Genomic DNA, 16,947 nt, shown 5'->3' on the forward strand with positions numbered 1-16,947 from the left:
GACAATTTATAGAAATCTGTTTTATGCTTTTAATCGGAAGTTACCAGATCACAATTGATGTTATCTTTTTCTTACCTGATACATAAGTAATAAAATAGAGCAACTGGGAACTATTATTACCTGGGTTGTCACCTGCTTTTTTAAGGCCATTGAACTAGCTTTGTGACTCCAGGCATTTCACTTTCCCAGTCTGGATCTCAGTTTCATTATCTGTAAACTGAGGGAGTTGGCCCAGGTGACCTCTAAAGTTTCCTTCTAACATTTTATGCATTTATGACATTATGTGGCCAAAGAAGTTTTTGGGTGGGGGTGGAAAGTGGGTAATGAGAATGGCAGAGATTGGGAAACACTTTCCAGAAATAAGTATGAGACTCTCACTTTGTCTCAAAATCACCAATTATAACAACCCTATGCATAAGCAATGTTTTTGAAACATAAGGTCTGTGTTCAGGTTCCAGCATAGACCAGTGCATGGCAAAAGAAGGTGATCCACAAATGTGTATTAAATACATGGATAAATGAATAAAGGCCCTTTCATTGGTGCCCTTGAGGGTCCAGGGCTAATGTCAGAAGGACCACTGACAAATGAGAGTGAACCAAAAATGCAAGAGATTAGAAGAAAGGGCAAAATGGAGAGTAAACAAGAGAGTGGCAAAGTATGTATATGTATATGTATATGAGTATGTATACGCATATGTACATATACATACATACTGTATATATATATATACAGTTGACTCTCATTATTCATAGTAGTACGTTCTATTAAGTCATTGTGAACACTGAGTTAATGAATACTAAACCATTGCTCCTGGGGGGAATACAGAGCTAAGTTTCTGTGAGCCTCTGGTTGTAATTTTTTTTTTTTTTTGAGACAGGGTCTTACTCTGTTGTCCAAGCTAGAGTGCAGTGGCACAGTCACTGCTCACTGTAGCCTTAATCTCCTGGGCTCATGTGATCCTTCCTCCTCAGCCTCCCGAGTAGCTGGGACTATAGGCACACATCACCATACCCCACTAATTTTTTTATTTTTATTTCTAGTAGAGATGAGGTCTGGCTATGTTGCCCAGGCATGGCTGCAATATTTTTATCAATACATAACCTTGTTTTATGTGTATTTCTGCTTAACGACACCTTATTTAATACATATTGTTGATTCAGTAGCATTGAACTCATGGCCAATGACACCATAACTCAAGCCTGAAAGAAGCTTATCTAACGTGTATTTTCTCCAAAAGGCACATCATAGCCCTCTTGTGCTTAGAAATACTAGACAGCATTTCAGCATTATACTTGAGAACCTTCTTACACACTGAAATTGCCAACAAAAAATACAATGTGAACAACATGGCACTAAACAGACCACAAAAAGGATACTTGCTTAAAGTATGGGAGCTAGAACAAGAAGGCAGTGTATCACCTTGTTCATCTTCTGCTGGCAACGTGCTAAGGGGACTCAAATATTTTGCTGCTCTGCATGTGTCTGTGAATGACTGCACAAGTGCCATGAGTATTAATTCTGGCGTTAGAAATAGATTTTAGAGAGTAAGCAAACTTACAAATATGAAATCATAAGTAATGAGGATCTTGTGTGTGTGCACGTGTGTGTGGATAGATGGATGGAGATAGATAGATTTTTAAAAAAGAAAAGAAATGCATGAAATGAGAAAATGAGTGTTTCATTCAAAAGAGCTTTGCAGCTCACAGTGGGAGGCAGGCCCTGCACAGAGCAGAGAGAACAGGGCCACCCACAGAACTGTACCCCTCTCCCTACATCCTTTTTAGTCTGAGACACAAAGATACTTCAGGCAGGACTAGCTATATAATTTGCAGGACCTGACACAAAATAAAAATGTGGGGCCCTTTGTCCAAAAAGTACTGAGTTTCGAGATGACTATAGTAGAGCACTGAAGCGGGCACATGGCCCTTCTGAATGAGGACCCTGTGTGCCTGCCCAGGTTGCAGGCCGGTGAAGCTGGCCCTGGTTTCAGGCCTGCAAGAAGGCCTGACCCAGGTGAGGACATGTGAGCAGACCAGAGAAGGAGACTTATACTCTCACACTACACTTGTGTGCCCAAAGCCTTAGGTCTCAGCTTAATGCCTCAGACTGGGCCTTACCCCAAACACCAACCCAAGTCAGGCAACAGACAGAGGCCTGCTTTCTCTTCCTTCACTGAGGACCCAAGTAGCCCCAAATGACAGCAAATGCCACAAGAACAGTAACAGCTGACTGGGCAATTTCTGTCTAAAATAAAGAACAGTGTCCCAGTTTTTTCCTCCTTCCTCACCCAGGGAAGCAGAAAACAGAATTTGCTTCTGTGTGTCCCCTCTCTAAACATACATACACACACAGAGAGAGAGAGAGAGAGAGAGAACGAACCCCAAGTTTCCTGGTGACAAAGACTTCTGCTGAATTGCCTACAATTCAGAGTTATGCTCCAAGGTACAGAATGGAGGTAGGGGTCATCGCGGGAGAGGGATTAAAGCAAGATACCATTTCACATTCTGGGATTGGCAAAATTGAAAAGTCTGATAATATGAAGGTTTGGAGACATCAGGGCTCTCATACAAGGCTGGAGGGAGAGTCACAGATTGGATAGCAACTTGACAGCTTCCAGGCATGCTGAAAATGTGAATGTCTTACTGCTCAGTGTTCCACTTTTAGGGAGATACTCTAGAGTATGTCTTGCCCAAGGGCACTTGCAGACATGTCCAGGATGTTTATAACAGCAAAGGACTGGAAATAACAGAAGCATCCACTAGTGGGAAAATGAAATATAGGACATGCACCAACATTCTCATCAGTCAAAACCAATCCATCAACTAAGCTCCTTCTTTAACAGACACCACCCATACCCTACTATGCACTTGGATATGTAAAGTGTACATCAGCTGCAGCCCTGCTAGCTCACCTCCTGCCTGACCCTTGTTTGGATAGCTGCATTTGTTTCCCGGTAGTTTATTTCAATCCAACCAGAATTAAAAACACACAGGGCCTGCCTGCTTCTAGGCCAGTGGTTCCTGAATTTTTTTTTTAATCTCAAGATGCTTTTATACTTTCAAAAATTAGTGAGGGTCCCAATGAGCTTTTGCTTATGTTGGTTGTATCTATCAATATACACAGTATTAGAAAATAAAACTGAGAATTTTTTTGAGACAAGGTCTCACTCACCCAGGCTGGAGTGCAGAGGCATGATCACGGCTCACTGCAGCCTCAACCTCCTTGGCTCAGGCAATCCTCCTGCCTCAGCCTCCCAAGTAGCTGGAAGCAGGTACATGCTACCATGCCTAAATATATATACATATGTATTTTTTGAGACAGGGTCTAGCTCTATTACCCAGGCCTGGGTGCAGTGTTGCAATCTCAGCTCACTGCAACCTCTGCTTCCCCAGCTTAAGCTATCCTCCCACCTCAGCCTCCCAAGTAGCTGGGACTACAGGCACGTGCCACCATGCCCAGCTAACTTTTGTATTTTCTTTGGTAGAGATGAGATTTGCCAGGTGGCCCAGGTTGGTCTCAAACTCCTGGGCTCAGGCAATCCTCCCACTTTGGCCCCCAAAGTGTTGGGATTACAGGCATAAGCCACTGCACCCAGCCTTTTAAAAAATTATTTGTAGAGATGGAGTCTCGCTATGTTGACAGGATGGTCTCAAACTTCTGGGCTCAAGCGATCTTCCCACGTTGGCCTCCCAAAGTGCTGAGATTACAGGCGTAAGCCACCAGGCCCAGCCAAAACTGAGACATTTTTAAAATATTTATTCTTTTAAAAATAAACATATTACTTGTTAATCTAATTACCATATTTTAATAAAAATTAACTATATTTTCAAAAAAACATGAGAGGAGTAACATCGTTCTCTGTTTTGACTACTCTAATGTTTGGCTGCACAGAAGACAGCTGGATTCATACGTCTGCTCCTGCAATCAAGCTGCTATGATTTGTTATTTTGGTCGACACATACAAAGAACATCTGTTTTGTATTTATGTCGTCAGTACCCTCTAGGCCTTGGGGACTCCTAGGGCTCCTCAGATCACACTTTGAGAACCACTCTTTCAGGCCACTCACCACTCCACCAAAGCTGTCATTCATACCAATACAAGCATGTTACTTCCCATTTCCTTCGAACCATTTCTGGCTCCTCTGGTTCAGAGTTAAGTCCAAACTCTACTCATAAAACCTCTCCCATCTAGCTAGTCATGCATGTCAAAACTCCATTACTCTGCTCTTTAATACACCGAATACTCTGCCACTGCTGGGTACATATGGATGACTGAACCCATCCCACTCATTCACGCCTTTGAGCCTCAGCCTTCCTCCTGCCTGAAGGACTCCTATGCATCTTTTACAATCCAGTCCAAAGGTCATTTTCTCTAGGAAGCCTTCTCTGATTCACCTTTCCCTTAGAGTTTTCTCTTTTTATTTTTTAGGTATTCATTTTTTGAATAGGTAATATACAAATGCACAGGATTAAATTCCAAAAGGGTATAGGCACCATATGATGATGTCGACCTCTCTCACATCCCAGCCATCGCTTCCTTCTGCATTCTTCCAGACCAGCCCTAGACATAAATAAGCAAATCATCTATTTTACCCAATGCTAACACACTATAGGTACTGCTCTACACTTGCTTAACACTATATTTGGGAAAGCCTTCCATGCTATGAAATAATCAATTTTTTTCAGTAGTTGCAAATTACATTTTTAAAATGTGCAATAATGTATTTATTTAAGTCCCCATTGACTGAGTATGTATGTAGTTTCCAATCTTCTGCTGCAGCAAATATCCTTCTACATAAACCAGCCTACACGCATAAGAGACTCTGTAGCATTAATATCCAGAAACAGAACTGTTGGGGTCAAGGGAATGTGTATTTGTAAGTTTGCTAAACATTGCCAATTGGCCTCCATAAAGCCTGCTCTAATTTATACTCCTACTGGCCATGTATAAAAGGTTGTTCCCCTCCTCGAACAGCATTATCCAACTTTCTAATTTCTGCCAACATGGTAGGTGATAAATGATACCCTGGTCAAGTTTAAACTGATATTTTTCTAATAACATCAAATCTCTAGAGTTGTGCTGTCCAATACGGGAGCCACTAGGTACATGTGACTGTTTAAATTCACTTCTTTTTTTTGGAGACGGAGTCTCGCTCTGTTGCCAGGCTAGAATGAAGTGGCACGATCTCGGCTCACTGCAACCTCAGCCTCCTGGGTTCAAGCATTTCTTCTGCCTCAGCCTCCCGAGTAGCTGGGATTACAGGCGCCTGCCACCATGCCTGGCTAATTTTTGCATTTTTAGTAGAGATCGGGTTTCATCATGTTGGGCAGGCTGGTCTCAAACTCCTGATCTCGTGCTCTGCCCACCTGGGCCTCCCAAAGTGCTGGGATTACAGGTGTGAGCAACCGCGCCCAGTCCAATATGGGAGCCACCAGGTACATGTGACTGTTTAAATTCACATTTTATCAAAATTAAATAAAATTAAAAATGCAGCTCCTCAGCTGTACTAGTCACATTTCAAGTGCTCAATAGCTACCTGAGGCTAGTGGCCTCCATATGAGACGGAGCAGATAGAAAACATTTCTGTCGTCACAAGAAGCACTTACTGGTGCTCTGTGGATCCGCAGTGTCCGATGGCTACCGTGAGCCACATGTGGTCACTGACATTGAAATGTGGCTAGTCTGAATTGAGATGTGCTCTAAGTATACAATACTCACTGGATACTGAAGACTTGGTACGAAAAAGAGAATGTAAAACATCTTCTTAACAATTTTTATAGCTATTGCAGGTTGAAATGCTAGTATTTGGGCCAGGTGTGGTGGTTCACGCCTATAATCCTAGCACTTCGGGAGGCCGAGGCAAGTGGATCACCTGAGGTCAGGAGTTCGAGACCAGCCTGGCAAACATGGTGAAACCTCGTTCCTACTAAAAATACAAAAATTAGCTGGGCATGGTGGCAGGCCCCTGTAATCCCAGCTACTTGGGAGGCTGAGGTAGGAGAATCACTTGAACCTGCGAGGCAGAGGTTGCAGTGAGCCAAAATCACACTACTGTACTCGAGCCTGGGCGACAGAGCGAGACTCTGTCTCAAAAAAAAAAAAAAAAAGAAAGAAAGAAAGAAAGAAATATACTGAGTTAAAATGTATTGTTAAAATTAATGTTGTCTGCTTCTTTTTACTTATTTTAATGTGGCTACTAAGAAACTTAAAATCGCGATTGTGGCTCACATTCTACTTTTTTTTTTTTTTTTTTTTTTTCCCGAGATGGAGTTTCACTTTTGTTGCCCAGGCTGGAGTGCAATGGCACGATCCCAGCTCACTGCAACCTCTGCCTCCTGGGTTCAAGCGATTCTCCTGCCTCAGCCTCCCAAATAGCTGGGATTACAGGCCTGCATCACCACGCCCAGCTAATTTTGTATTTTCAGTAGAGACAGGGTTTCACCATGTTAGCTAGGCTGGTCTCAATCTCCTGACCTCAGGTGATCCACCCGCCTCAGTCTCTTAAAGTGCTGAGATTACAGGCATGAGCCACGGCGCCTGGCCAACATTCTACTTCTATTGGACAACACGGCTCCAGAGGGCACAACGCTGTGGAGGCCCGATTTTAGCATCTTTCTTTTTACATAGAAATAAATGCAGTTATTTGCTTATACACTGTTGGTGGGAGGGTAAACTAGTTCAACCATTATGGAAATCAGTGTGGCTATTCCTGAAAGACCTAAATAATAATAAAGACCTAAAAACAGAAATATCATTAGACCCAGCAATCCCATTACTGGGTATATACCCAAAGGGATATAAATCATTCTATCATAATGACACATGCACATGTATGTTCGTTGTAGCACTATTCACAATAGCAAAGACATGGAATCAACCTAGATGCCCATCAACGGTAGACTAAATAAAGAAAAAGTTGTACATATACACCATGGAATACTATGCAGCCATAAAAAGAATGAGATCATGTGTTTTGCAGGAACATGGATGAAGCTGGAGGCCATTATCCTTAGCAAACTAATGCAGGAACAGAAAACCAAATACTGTATGTTCTCACCTATAAGTGGGAGCTAAATGATGAGAACACATGGACACACAGAGGGGAACAACACACACTGGGGCCTATCAGAGGGTGGAGGGTGGGAGGACAGGGAGGATCGGGAAAAATAACTAATGGGTACTGGGCTTAATCCTTAGTGATGAAATAATCGATACAACAAACCCCCATGACAGAAGTTTACCTATAAAACAAACCTGCACATGTACCCCTGAACTTAAAAGAACAAAAGAAGTACAGTTATCATTGCTACAAAGAAAAAGAGCCTCCTTACCCTTCCCTGCCCCATGCAGACAGGCTGGGCAACAAAAGGAGAAAGGGCTACAATGATCCTGATGACAAAGGATCAACCCTGCAACAAACCAGTACACTTCCCACCTGGGCGGCCACAGGCAGACACCAGTGACCCCGAGCGGGGACTGATTTCCTGATGGCTGTTAAAACAATGCACCAGAGAACAAAGTGCCTTCAAAACTAAGAATAGAAGAACAGCTCCAAATAAGATTTCCAGGACTCTGCAGGAACAAATTCCTCCCTTGCTCTGTCTGTAATCCACCTTCCACCCACAGCTTGACCAGCCTCAGCACAAATGTCCCCATCTCCGCGTCCGTATACACAGCTCTGGGCAAGAACTGAAGGACAGAGTGGAAAGGGGAGATCCAGAGAAAGAGGTGAGGTGACAAGCACTTTGCCCTAAGGGGCTCACCCAATAATGGTTCTGCAGTTGAGATGTGGAATATGTTTCTCTCATCCATGTCTTTGGCTTCAGATACGAGGGACAAGACAACTCAGTTTTGCAACATGATCCATAAAACTGATACATCAGAATGGACCCTGTATTCTGAAAAGGTACTGAGGGAATGAGATCTAATTGTATCTGCTTGGGGGGAAATGTTAATTATAATCATAATATTATTATTACTAGCTGTATGCCTTTGGGTAAGGTTTATAATCCAGTCTCAGTTTTATAATCCAGAAAATAAAGGGGTTGGATGCTATGTGTGGTGATTTCTGAAAGACCTTAAAACAGAAATATCATTTGACCCAGCAATCCCATTACTGGGTATATACCCAAAGGAATAGAAATCATTCTATCATAATGACACATGCACATGTATGTTCTATCTCATTCAGTTCAAAAATTCCCTGATGCTATGTACATGCAAACAAGGTATCATCAACACTATCATCTTTATTCTCTCACTCAGTTAGAAAACACTCATTGGGCAGCTAATACGAGTCAGACCCTGGACCTGACACTGGCAGACAAATACAGAAAAACACCGCTTCGCTTCTGGAGTAATTTCTTAAGAGAGAGAAAGAAGGAGAAGGGAGAATGGATGGAGTGAAAAATTAGAGCAGAGTTCTTCACCAGGAGCCAGGGGGCCGTACAGACATTTTCACAACTATGTGCAGTTTTCTAAAGAGAATACTCAAAGATACACATGAACTCAGGAAGGCAGAGGGCTAGTGATGTAGTGAAACTATGAGAGGCCAAGTACCATGTTAAATTCTTAGTATGTGTGGGTGCTTGAAGAGTTTGTGCCCAAAACAGTCCACAAAGTGTGCACGGAAATATACACATAAGGGATTTGAACCTGTGCTTGGCTGGTGCAGAGCCTGCCTCTCTCCCCAGCATCAGGGATGGTCTCATGGCATGTGGCCTCTCCCTGCTGCCATACCTCCATCAACTCTCCCTTTCTCATATCAGAAGATCACAAGCATTTAACAGCCTTGCACTTGTCTGACCCGAGCTTGCTGTATCTGCCCAAGAGGGCTGGGAAGATAAGACGAAATAATCCCTGTGAAATACTGATCACTAGTCAGCACTCAAGAGGTACCAGTAGATCATCATTCATCACATATTCATTTAGGACCTAATACATGCTGGGCCTTGGGATAGGCGTTCTCATCACCTTCATCACTTACTGTTACTACGTTTAACACCCCCCACTCCCAGCAACATGCAGAGTGCTTCATACAATACACACTCAGTAAATGTGGGTTCAGTAAGTAAATGGTGATGATCTTGGTGGTAGATCAATTTATTCTTCAGCAAATATTTATGCCTTTCCCTGACATCCATGGCTTGATCCTGTGAGGTGAAAGAGACAGTGTACCAACTCTGAGCCTACATCTTACGAGACATCATGTGTTTCTGCTTGCTCCACAAGAGAAGAATATATACGTGAGTAGCACTGTCCAGAATGAACCCATGTAGGACAGACCACCCCAGCCAACTTGCGCACTTATAAGCATAAAAATAAATGTTTGTTATTGTTTGCCACTGAGTTTCGGGGTAGCTGTTACTCAGCAAAAGCTGACTGAGACGATCTCCTTTACCCAACTCCAGAGGTTTCAGGCAGGGAGAGTGGCCCTGGCTTTTCTTACTTTAAAGATGGAGTTTCAGAAATTAGGTCACTTTGTGTGTGTCCCTCTCTCCCCCATTTTCTCTGGGCTGGTAATGTTCCATTCAAAGAAGATAGTGGGGACTCCAAAGACCCATATTTTGGCCACCTTGGCACCTGGCGCAGAATCCAGCACAAAGATGGTTCTCAGGCAGTGCCTGATTGATGGAAAGATGGGATGAGTACAGTCAAAATCACTAGAGGCAGCAAACTGGACCTCAGATGCTCAGAGCCACTGGTTCTGCAGTCCCCAAAGCATGGAAAGTGGACCCCACTGGTGATATAATATCATCTCAGACCATATGCAATAGACCTGTATATATTTATTATAATATGTTTTAGGAAACACATTTCCAACCTGTGATTTCAGGGCTATTACTGCTTAGGATGTGTCTAAGTCTAAAAAATAAACAAAAACAAACCAAAAAACCCAAACCTAAAAAGCCAAAAACAGAAACGAAAAAGAGATAATTTAAAGAAATACAGTAACTGAAAAATAATAGTACCGGTGGTATGTGGATATGAAAAATGTGAGTGAAATTTGGGAAACACTGATCTATTTCAAGTCTCTTTTTCCTAAAAATCACAATCATAATCATAGTGAGCATTTCTGAGCACTAACAAGATAAGCTGTTTGAAGCGCTTCACAGATATTATCTTATAAATTCCTGATATATGAGGCAGGTACTATCAGCATCTTCATCCTGCAGGTGAAGAAACTGAGGCCCAGAGAGGTAAGGAACTTGAACAAGGTCACAGAGTAAGTGACAGTGAGGATTTGACTTCAGGCTGCAACCTCCAGGATCTCAGTCCTTGATGGCTACGTCTCCACTGGTTCCGCTTGGAGAACCTCGTACTGGGGAAGTTTAGCATTGCCCAGGGTTAACTGCAAAATCCAGAACTTGATCCTCAGATTCCTGACTCCTAGCCCAGTGCTCTCGTCCCTCCACAAGGAATATGGTGGAGAGGACACCTGGGGTTTATGGCAGGGGCTGGGTGGGGTCTGTGAGAGGAAAGGGAGAGAGGTGGTAAGCACTGCAAGGAAGACTTGGAAGGGAGAGATGGGGAAATAAGGAACTGTCATGGGTTATTTCAAAGCTGTCAAGCTGAGGCAGGTGCCCAAAGAATGCAGGGAAGCTAGAATATGGACTGAGATATTCAGAAAAAGAGGGCTGGCAGAGCAAGGGTTGGCACACAGGAGCTGCTTCCCAAGAGAACTGCCCACCCTGGCCAGTATCAGGAATGAGTTTCCCTAAGTGACATCCACTTTGTCTATATTTAGGTCCTAAAGCCAACCATTGTTTCTGTCCCGGTGAACAGCTGGGGTCACCACTCTGACCTTGCCCGCTCCGAGTCACACGTCTGAGTGTTCCATCAAGAGAGGCCTTTTTAGGATCTGGTTTGAATCAACTTCCCCTTCCATGGCTCCTACTTGGCGTCCTGGGCAAGCTGTGAAAACATGGCTAGAATAGTGGCTTTAAAATGCAGTCTCCACCTTGCATCGAATATGCTGCTTCCTTCCCTCCACAAAATCAAACTACGTCCATGTTTACCTCAGGACATAGGTGCTTCAGAGTCCTGTTGTTGCTAAGCCCTTACACACTAAGGTCTGAGCTACTCCAGAGGCCGATGGGGGAGGATCACTTGAGCCCAAAAAGTGAAAGCTGCAGTGAGCTATGATCATGCCACTGCACTCCAGCCTGGGCGACAGAGCAAGACTGTCTCTAAAAGAAAAAAAAAAATTATATATATATATACATATATATGTTCATAAGCAGAATAAAGTAGCTAGTCAGCCAATTACATTTTGAGTTCTAGTTGATATCCTTGGGAAATGTGTACTTAAACACATTCATTAAATCATTCATTAAATCATTTGACTTTGAAGTAGGGCAGATGTGAAAACTATTTTTGACTTTTTGTGCAAGATATTTGCATACTTTAGATTCATATCTGAGCTAAAATGAGTTTAGAGACATCTCTGATTTGACAAGTGGGGAAACTGAGTCCAGAGAAAGTAGTGACTTGTCATAGGTGCCTCTTACTTAGGCACTAACTGGACCACAGCAAACATTCACCAAAATGGGATAACTTACCAAATCACTGGAAAGCAAAGTGTTACTGCAGATGTTGCACATATAGGAGATCTGGGAAGGACCCCACATTAAAGTTATCACATAGCACCTAATGGCTAAAAACATCATTTCTGAATCCATTCTTCCTGGGTTTGAAACCTGATCCACTACTTAACCATGTAGGTGACCTAGACAAATTATTTATCTTCTGTAAATCTCAGTTTTGCCATCTGCAAAACAAGAATAATGATAATAGCCAATCCCTACAGTGTTGTAAGACTTTCATGAGCAAATCTGAGTAAACTGTTTAGATAAGCATCTAATAAATGTAAGTTATTATCGTATTATATTGTTATTAACATTGCATTAACTATCACTGACATGTAATCAATCATTTGAACATTGTCAACTTTCATACTTGAAAGACTCAAAAATTATTCTTTGTCAAGAGAACGAATAGTGAGGTGAGTGAGATGGGGAAAGGCTGAAATTACCCCAGTCACATCAAAGTATTAAAAATATACATCTGGGGGGCATGCAGTGGCCTGCGTCTATAATCCTAGCACTTTGGAAGGCCAAGGTGGGACGATCACTTAAGGCCAGGAGTTCAAGACGAGCCTGGGCAACATTGCAATACCTGGTCTTGACAAAAAAGTTAAAAAATTAGCTGGGTATGGTGGTGCATACCTGTAGTCCCAGCTACTCAGGAGGCTGAGGTGGGAAGACTGCTTGAGCCCAGGAGTTCAAGGCTGCAGTGAGCTATGATTGTGCCACTGCACTCAAGCCTGGGCTCAAGCAAGGCAGAGCAAGACCTTGTCTCCTTAAAAAAAAAAAAAAAAAAAAAAAGTATGTCTAAACAATGTCAACAAAACAAAAAGACAACACAAAGAATGGGATAATATATTTGCATATAATATATCTGAAAAGAGATTAATATTCAGAATATATAGAGAACTCCTAAAACTCAATAACAAAAAAAATAAGCAACCCAATTCGAAAGCGAGCAAAGGACTTGAACAGACATTTCTGCAAAGAAGACATACAAATGGCCAATAATGCACACGAAGAGATGCTCAACATCACTAATAATCAGAGAAATTCAAATCAAAACTACAAGGTGATACCACTTCACACCTATTAGAATGGCTACTATTGAAAAAAAATCAAAATTAGAAGTGTTGGTGAGGATGTGGAGAAACTGGAACCCTTGTGCACTGTAGGTGGGAATATAAAATGGAATAGCCATTGTGGAAAACAGTATGGCGGTTGCTCAAAACATTCAAAATAGAATTACTGTATGTTCTAGCAATTCTACTTCTGGGTATATACTCAAAAAAACTGAAAGCAGGTGGTAGGAATGTAAACTAGTACAATTGCTATGGAAAACAGTGTGGAGATTCCTTAAAGAACTAAAAGTAGATCTACCATTTGATTCAGCAATCCCACTACTGGCTATCTACCCAGAGGAAAAGAAGTCATTATACGAAAAAGATACTTGCACATGCATGTTTATAGCAACACAATTCGCAACTGCAAAATCATGGAACACCCATCAATCAAGGAGTAGATAAATAAACTGTGGTATATTTATACAATGGAATATTACTCAGCCATAAAAAGGAATGAATTAACGGCATTGCAGCAACCTGGATGAGACTGGAGACTATTATTCTAAGTGAAGTAACTCAGGAATGGAAAACCAAACAACGTATGATCTCACTGATATGTGGGAGTTAAGCTATGAGGACGCAAAGGCATAAGAATGATATAATGGACTTTGGGGACTTGAGGGGAAGGGTGAGAGAGGAGTGAGGGATAAAAGACTACAAATAGGTTGCAGTGTATACTGCTTGGATGATGGGTGCAACAAAATTTCACAAATCACTACTAAAGAACTTACTCATGTAACCAAATACTAGCTGTACCCCAATGACTTACGGGAAAAAAATTGAAAGCAGGGTCTTAAGAGATATTTGTACATTCATGTTCATAGCAGCATTATTCACAACGGCTAAAACATGAAAGCAACCCAAGGCCCATCCAAGGATGAATGGATAAGCAAAATGTGGTATGTCACCGTTTAACAATATTAATTGACAAGAAAAACTGTTTAATGTGGGGCATGCAGTAAACAGCTCTCAAATCTTTCAGCCTTGTAATACAGAGGGTAGTTTTCAATCACTATTAGAGGTAATAATGAAATGCAAAATATGTACTACATATAATTATGCAATAGTGTCATATATTCACAGAGAAATTGAGTATTTGTTTCTCTGTTAACCTTCAGAGCTCCATGCAATATTACCACCATGTACAATAATGGAATATTCTTAAAGGAAGGGAATTCTGACACACCTTACAACTTGAATGAACCCAGAGGACATTATGCTAAGTGAAATAAGCCAGTCAAAAAAAGACAAATACTGTTTGACTCTACTTATATGAGATACTTAGAGTAATCAAAATCACAGAGACAGAAAGTAGAATGGTGGTTGCCAGGGGATGGGGGAGGGAAGAATGGAGAGTTATTGTTTAACAAGTACAGAGTTTCAGTTTGCAAGGTTAAAAGAGTTCTGGAGATGGATGGTGGTGATGGTTGCACAACATTATGAATGTATTTAATATCACAAAACTATATACTTAAAATAGTCAAGATGGTAAATTATGTGTTATATGTATTTTACCACAATAAAAAAAATTGAAAAAAATTAGTATGTCTAGAATGGTCATACACAAGAGCTGGAATTAGGGTTACAGAAATCAGTCCCAGGAACATAGTTCTGATGAGAAGAATAGAAAAAGCAATGGGCATTGCCTTTAAAAAACAGTTTTGGCAGGCCAGGTGCAGTGGCTCATGCCTCTAACCCCAGCACTTTGGGAGGCTGAAGCTTGAGCTCAAGGAGGATTGCTTGAGCTCAGAGTTTAAGATGAGCCTGAGCAACATAGTAAGACCCACGTCTCCACAAAAAAAATGAAATAATTAGCAGGGCATGGTGGTGTATGCCTGTAGTCCCAGCTACTCGGGAGGCTGAGGCAAGAGGACTGCTTGAGCCCGGGCGGTCAAGGTTGCAGTGAGCCGTGATTGCGCCACTATATTCCAGCGTGGATGACAGAGCAAGATTCTGTCTCAAAAAACAAAAACAAACAAACAAATAAAGAACAGTTTTGGCTCATCCAAAACTTTAACAACTACCTCCACAAAAAACAAATAAATAAAAGGGATAGGGAATGTAACCTTCAGAGCTCCTAACCATTCTTCAACCTATGGAAACATAACATTTCCAGACACTCTTTCCAAAATAACCCAAACCAAAAAACGATGTTCTTAATGAGAATGGTATCAAGTCTGAGTCTCCACTGATAACATCTGACTTCATTCTCCCAATAATAAACAGACTCAAAACACCAGGATCACTTTAGGGAAATCTACAAAACAGTTGCTCCAACCAGCATGAACTTCTAAAACTGAGTTTAGCCATCTTCCAATCCAAAGAAAAAGAGAAGATCTTGGAAATCCACTTTGTGATTAAATAGCAACAACAAAACAGAAGGCGGATGCATCCTTCTTTTCCCTCTTTTCCTTCCCATTAATTAAAACCATTCTCTTACAAAAATTAAAACAGTAGCATTGCACAGCAGAGCGTGAAAAGCCCTTCCCTTTGTTCCCCTCCAATCACTTATGCTAAAGGAGGCCCTGACAGCTATGCACGCCACTCAGCTCACCCTCGCAACCAAGCAAAGCCATCTGCGGTCTTAAACACAGCCACACAGTGCTCTTCTGATTCATACGAAAGTGAGGCGGGAATCTGGCTCCATCATCCCAGGTGCTTTTAACAGCAGCTCCCTGATCAGTTTCTTGGAAGGTAAAGAGAACACTGCATCCTCCCACACCTCAGATCCTGGCACCACCCCACCCGGCTCGGGTGGGAGTTGAGAGCCGGCCCATCCCAGGCTCAGCAGCAGGGGGCTTACCTGCGAACGGACAAAGAGGCAGCACCACACCATGGGGCGCTCTGACCTCATCCACCCGGACTCACCGGCTCCTAACTGCAGTGGAGCCCTGTGCACAGGATTCTCTGAACAGGGCTGAGCATAGTTTCCCTGAAGGAACTCCTCCCCGCCACTTGGGCTGCATGACAGGAAGTGACAGGGGCCATCAGTTACAAGTGTCAGAGGCTGAGAGCCGCACCAGTCAAGAGCTCCCCACCTCTCCTGCTACTGCTGCTTTTGCAGAGCACTCTTTGGGCATTCAAAGGTACACCAGAAGTTCAGTTTCTGACTGACAATCCCCAGCCTGTAAGAGACAAACAGTGCTCACTGGGTCCCCACCAAAAGCAATGTGAAGCATCCCATCGGCTGCAGCGGCTGTGCTGCCTGGAGCTTTGCAGACCCAAACACCGGGGTGAAATAGAAAATAAAGCATCACTAGGAGAAGGGACACTGGGAGGAGAGCTTTGGGTCTTCAAAGAGGAATCAATGATCTACTTGAACTTTACCCAAGAATCAGTAGCCCTGCCCGGGATACAGAGCCCACACTGAGTCGCGGTTCAAAAGCAACTACACACCCATCCGTTTCTTTTTGTCTTATGCAAACCTGGCATCTTCTCTTCAGAGCCCTTTCAAAATAGCTGCTTCTGGAAATCTCCCTTTCAACTTTTGTCATGGATAACAAGAGGTCTTCCTGCTCAGAGCTATTATGGAAATAATTCATGGCTGACATTTCTTGTTTTATGAAGTGGGGATCTCACCAGAATGAACATCTTGCTCCAGTTCCTTGCCTTACAAAAAACCCAGACCTCTTGGGTGAGGTAGACTGTCTCATAGGAAACTACAAGGTTTCAGATTGAAAACTATGCCTGGCTCACTCCTTCCCCACAAACAAAACAGCACTCTCACCCTCCTTGCACATTGGCAGAGGGTCTCAAACTCAAGGAGACGTAACTCCAGTGTAGTTCTCAATTATTTATTTATTTATTTTAGTTATCTAATGGGGTAGTATTTGACTTGCAAAAATCTTCCTAATTACAAATTTTAGCTGTTAAGATTTAGCCCAGGGTTTCCTGGGGCCTTCTTACAAATGCACGGATTTTTAAGAGTCTTCCTCTGTCTCAAGCCTGAGTAAAGTCTGGGGACCCAGCAAAGACAGCAGGTTCATTTGAACAACAAGCTTCTGGTCTAACAGAAGGAGATTAAATCCAAGACTTTTATGAGAAAGCAGGCTCTTTCCATTCACGTTGCCAGAAATTTGCAAAAAGTGCTGAGGGGTCCAGGAAATAAGTGAGCTTGGCAAATGCATTTTTCATGGGGACAAAGTCTGAGAAGGGTTCTCAGAGCCAGAGACACATGGGCAGCGTTCTGACGGGTGTTCTAGGCAGAAGAACTGGCAAACTCAACAGCAAGGCAGT

General features: G+C 42.4%; 1 protein-coding gene across 8 annotated transcripts in view; it reads right to left on the minus strand.

Moving 5' to 3' along the window:
• ARHGEF3 (Rho guanine nucleotide exchange factor 3) overlaps nt 1-16,947 on the minus strand; it is a 353,349-nt gene that overhangs the window by 173,444 nt on the left and 162,958 nt on the right. The window contains exon 1 of one of the 8 annotated variants that reach the window (XM_516548.9): nt 15,515-15,643. The exons of the other annotated variants lie outside the window; for them this stretch is intronic. Within the exon in view, the coding sequence (XP_516548.3) occupies nt 15,515-15,565 (51 nt within the window). The 5' untranslated portion in view covers nt 15,566-15,643. Of the gene's footprint in view, nt 1-15,514; nt 15,644-16,947 lie in introns of those variants that run through there. 8 annotated transcript variants of the gene reach the window in all.

Source organism: Pan troglodytes, chromosome 2, assembly GCF_028858775.2.
Source record: "Pan troglodytes isolate AG18354 chromosome 2, NHGRI_mPanTro3-v2.0_pri, whole genome shotgun sequence".
Lineage (NCBI taxonomy): Eukaryota > Metazoa > Chordata > Mammalia > Primates > Hominidae > Pan > Pan troglodytes.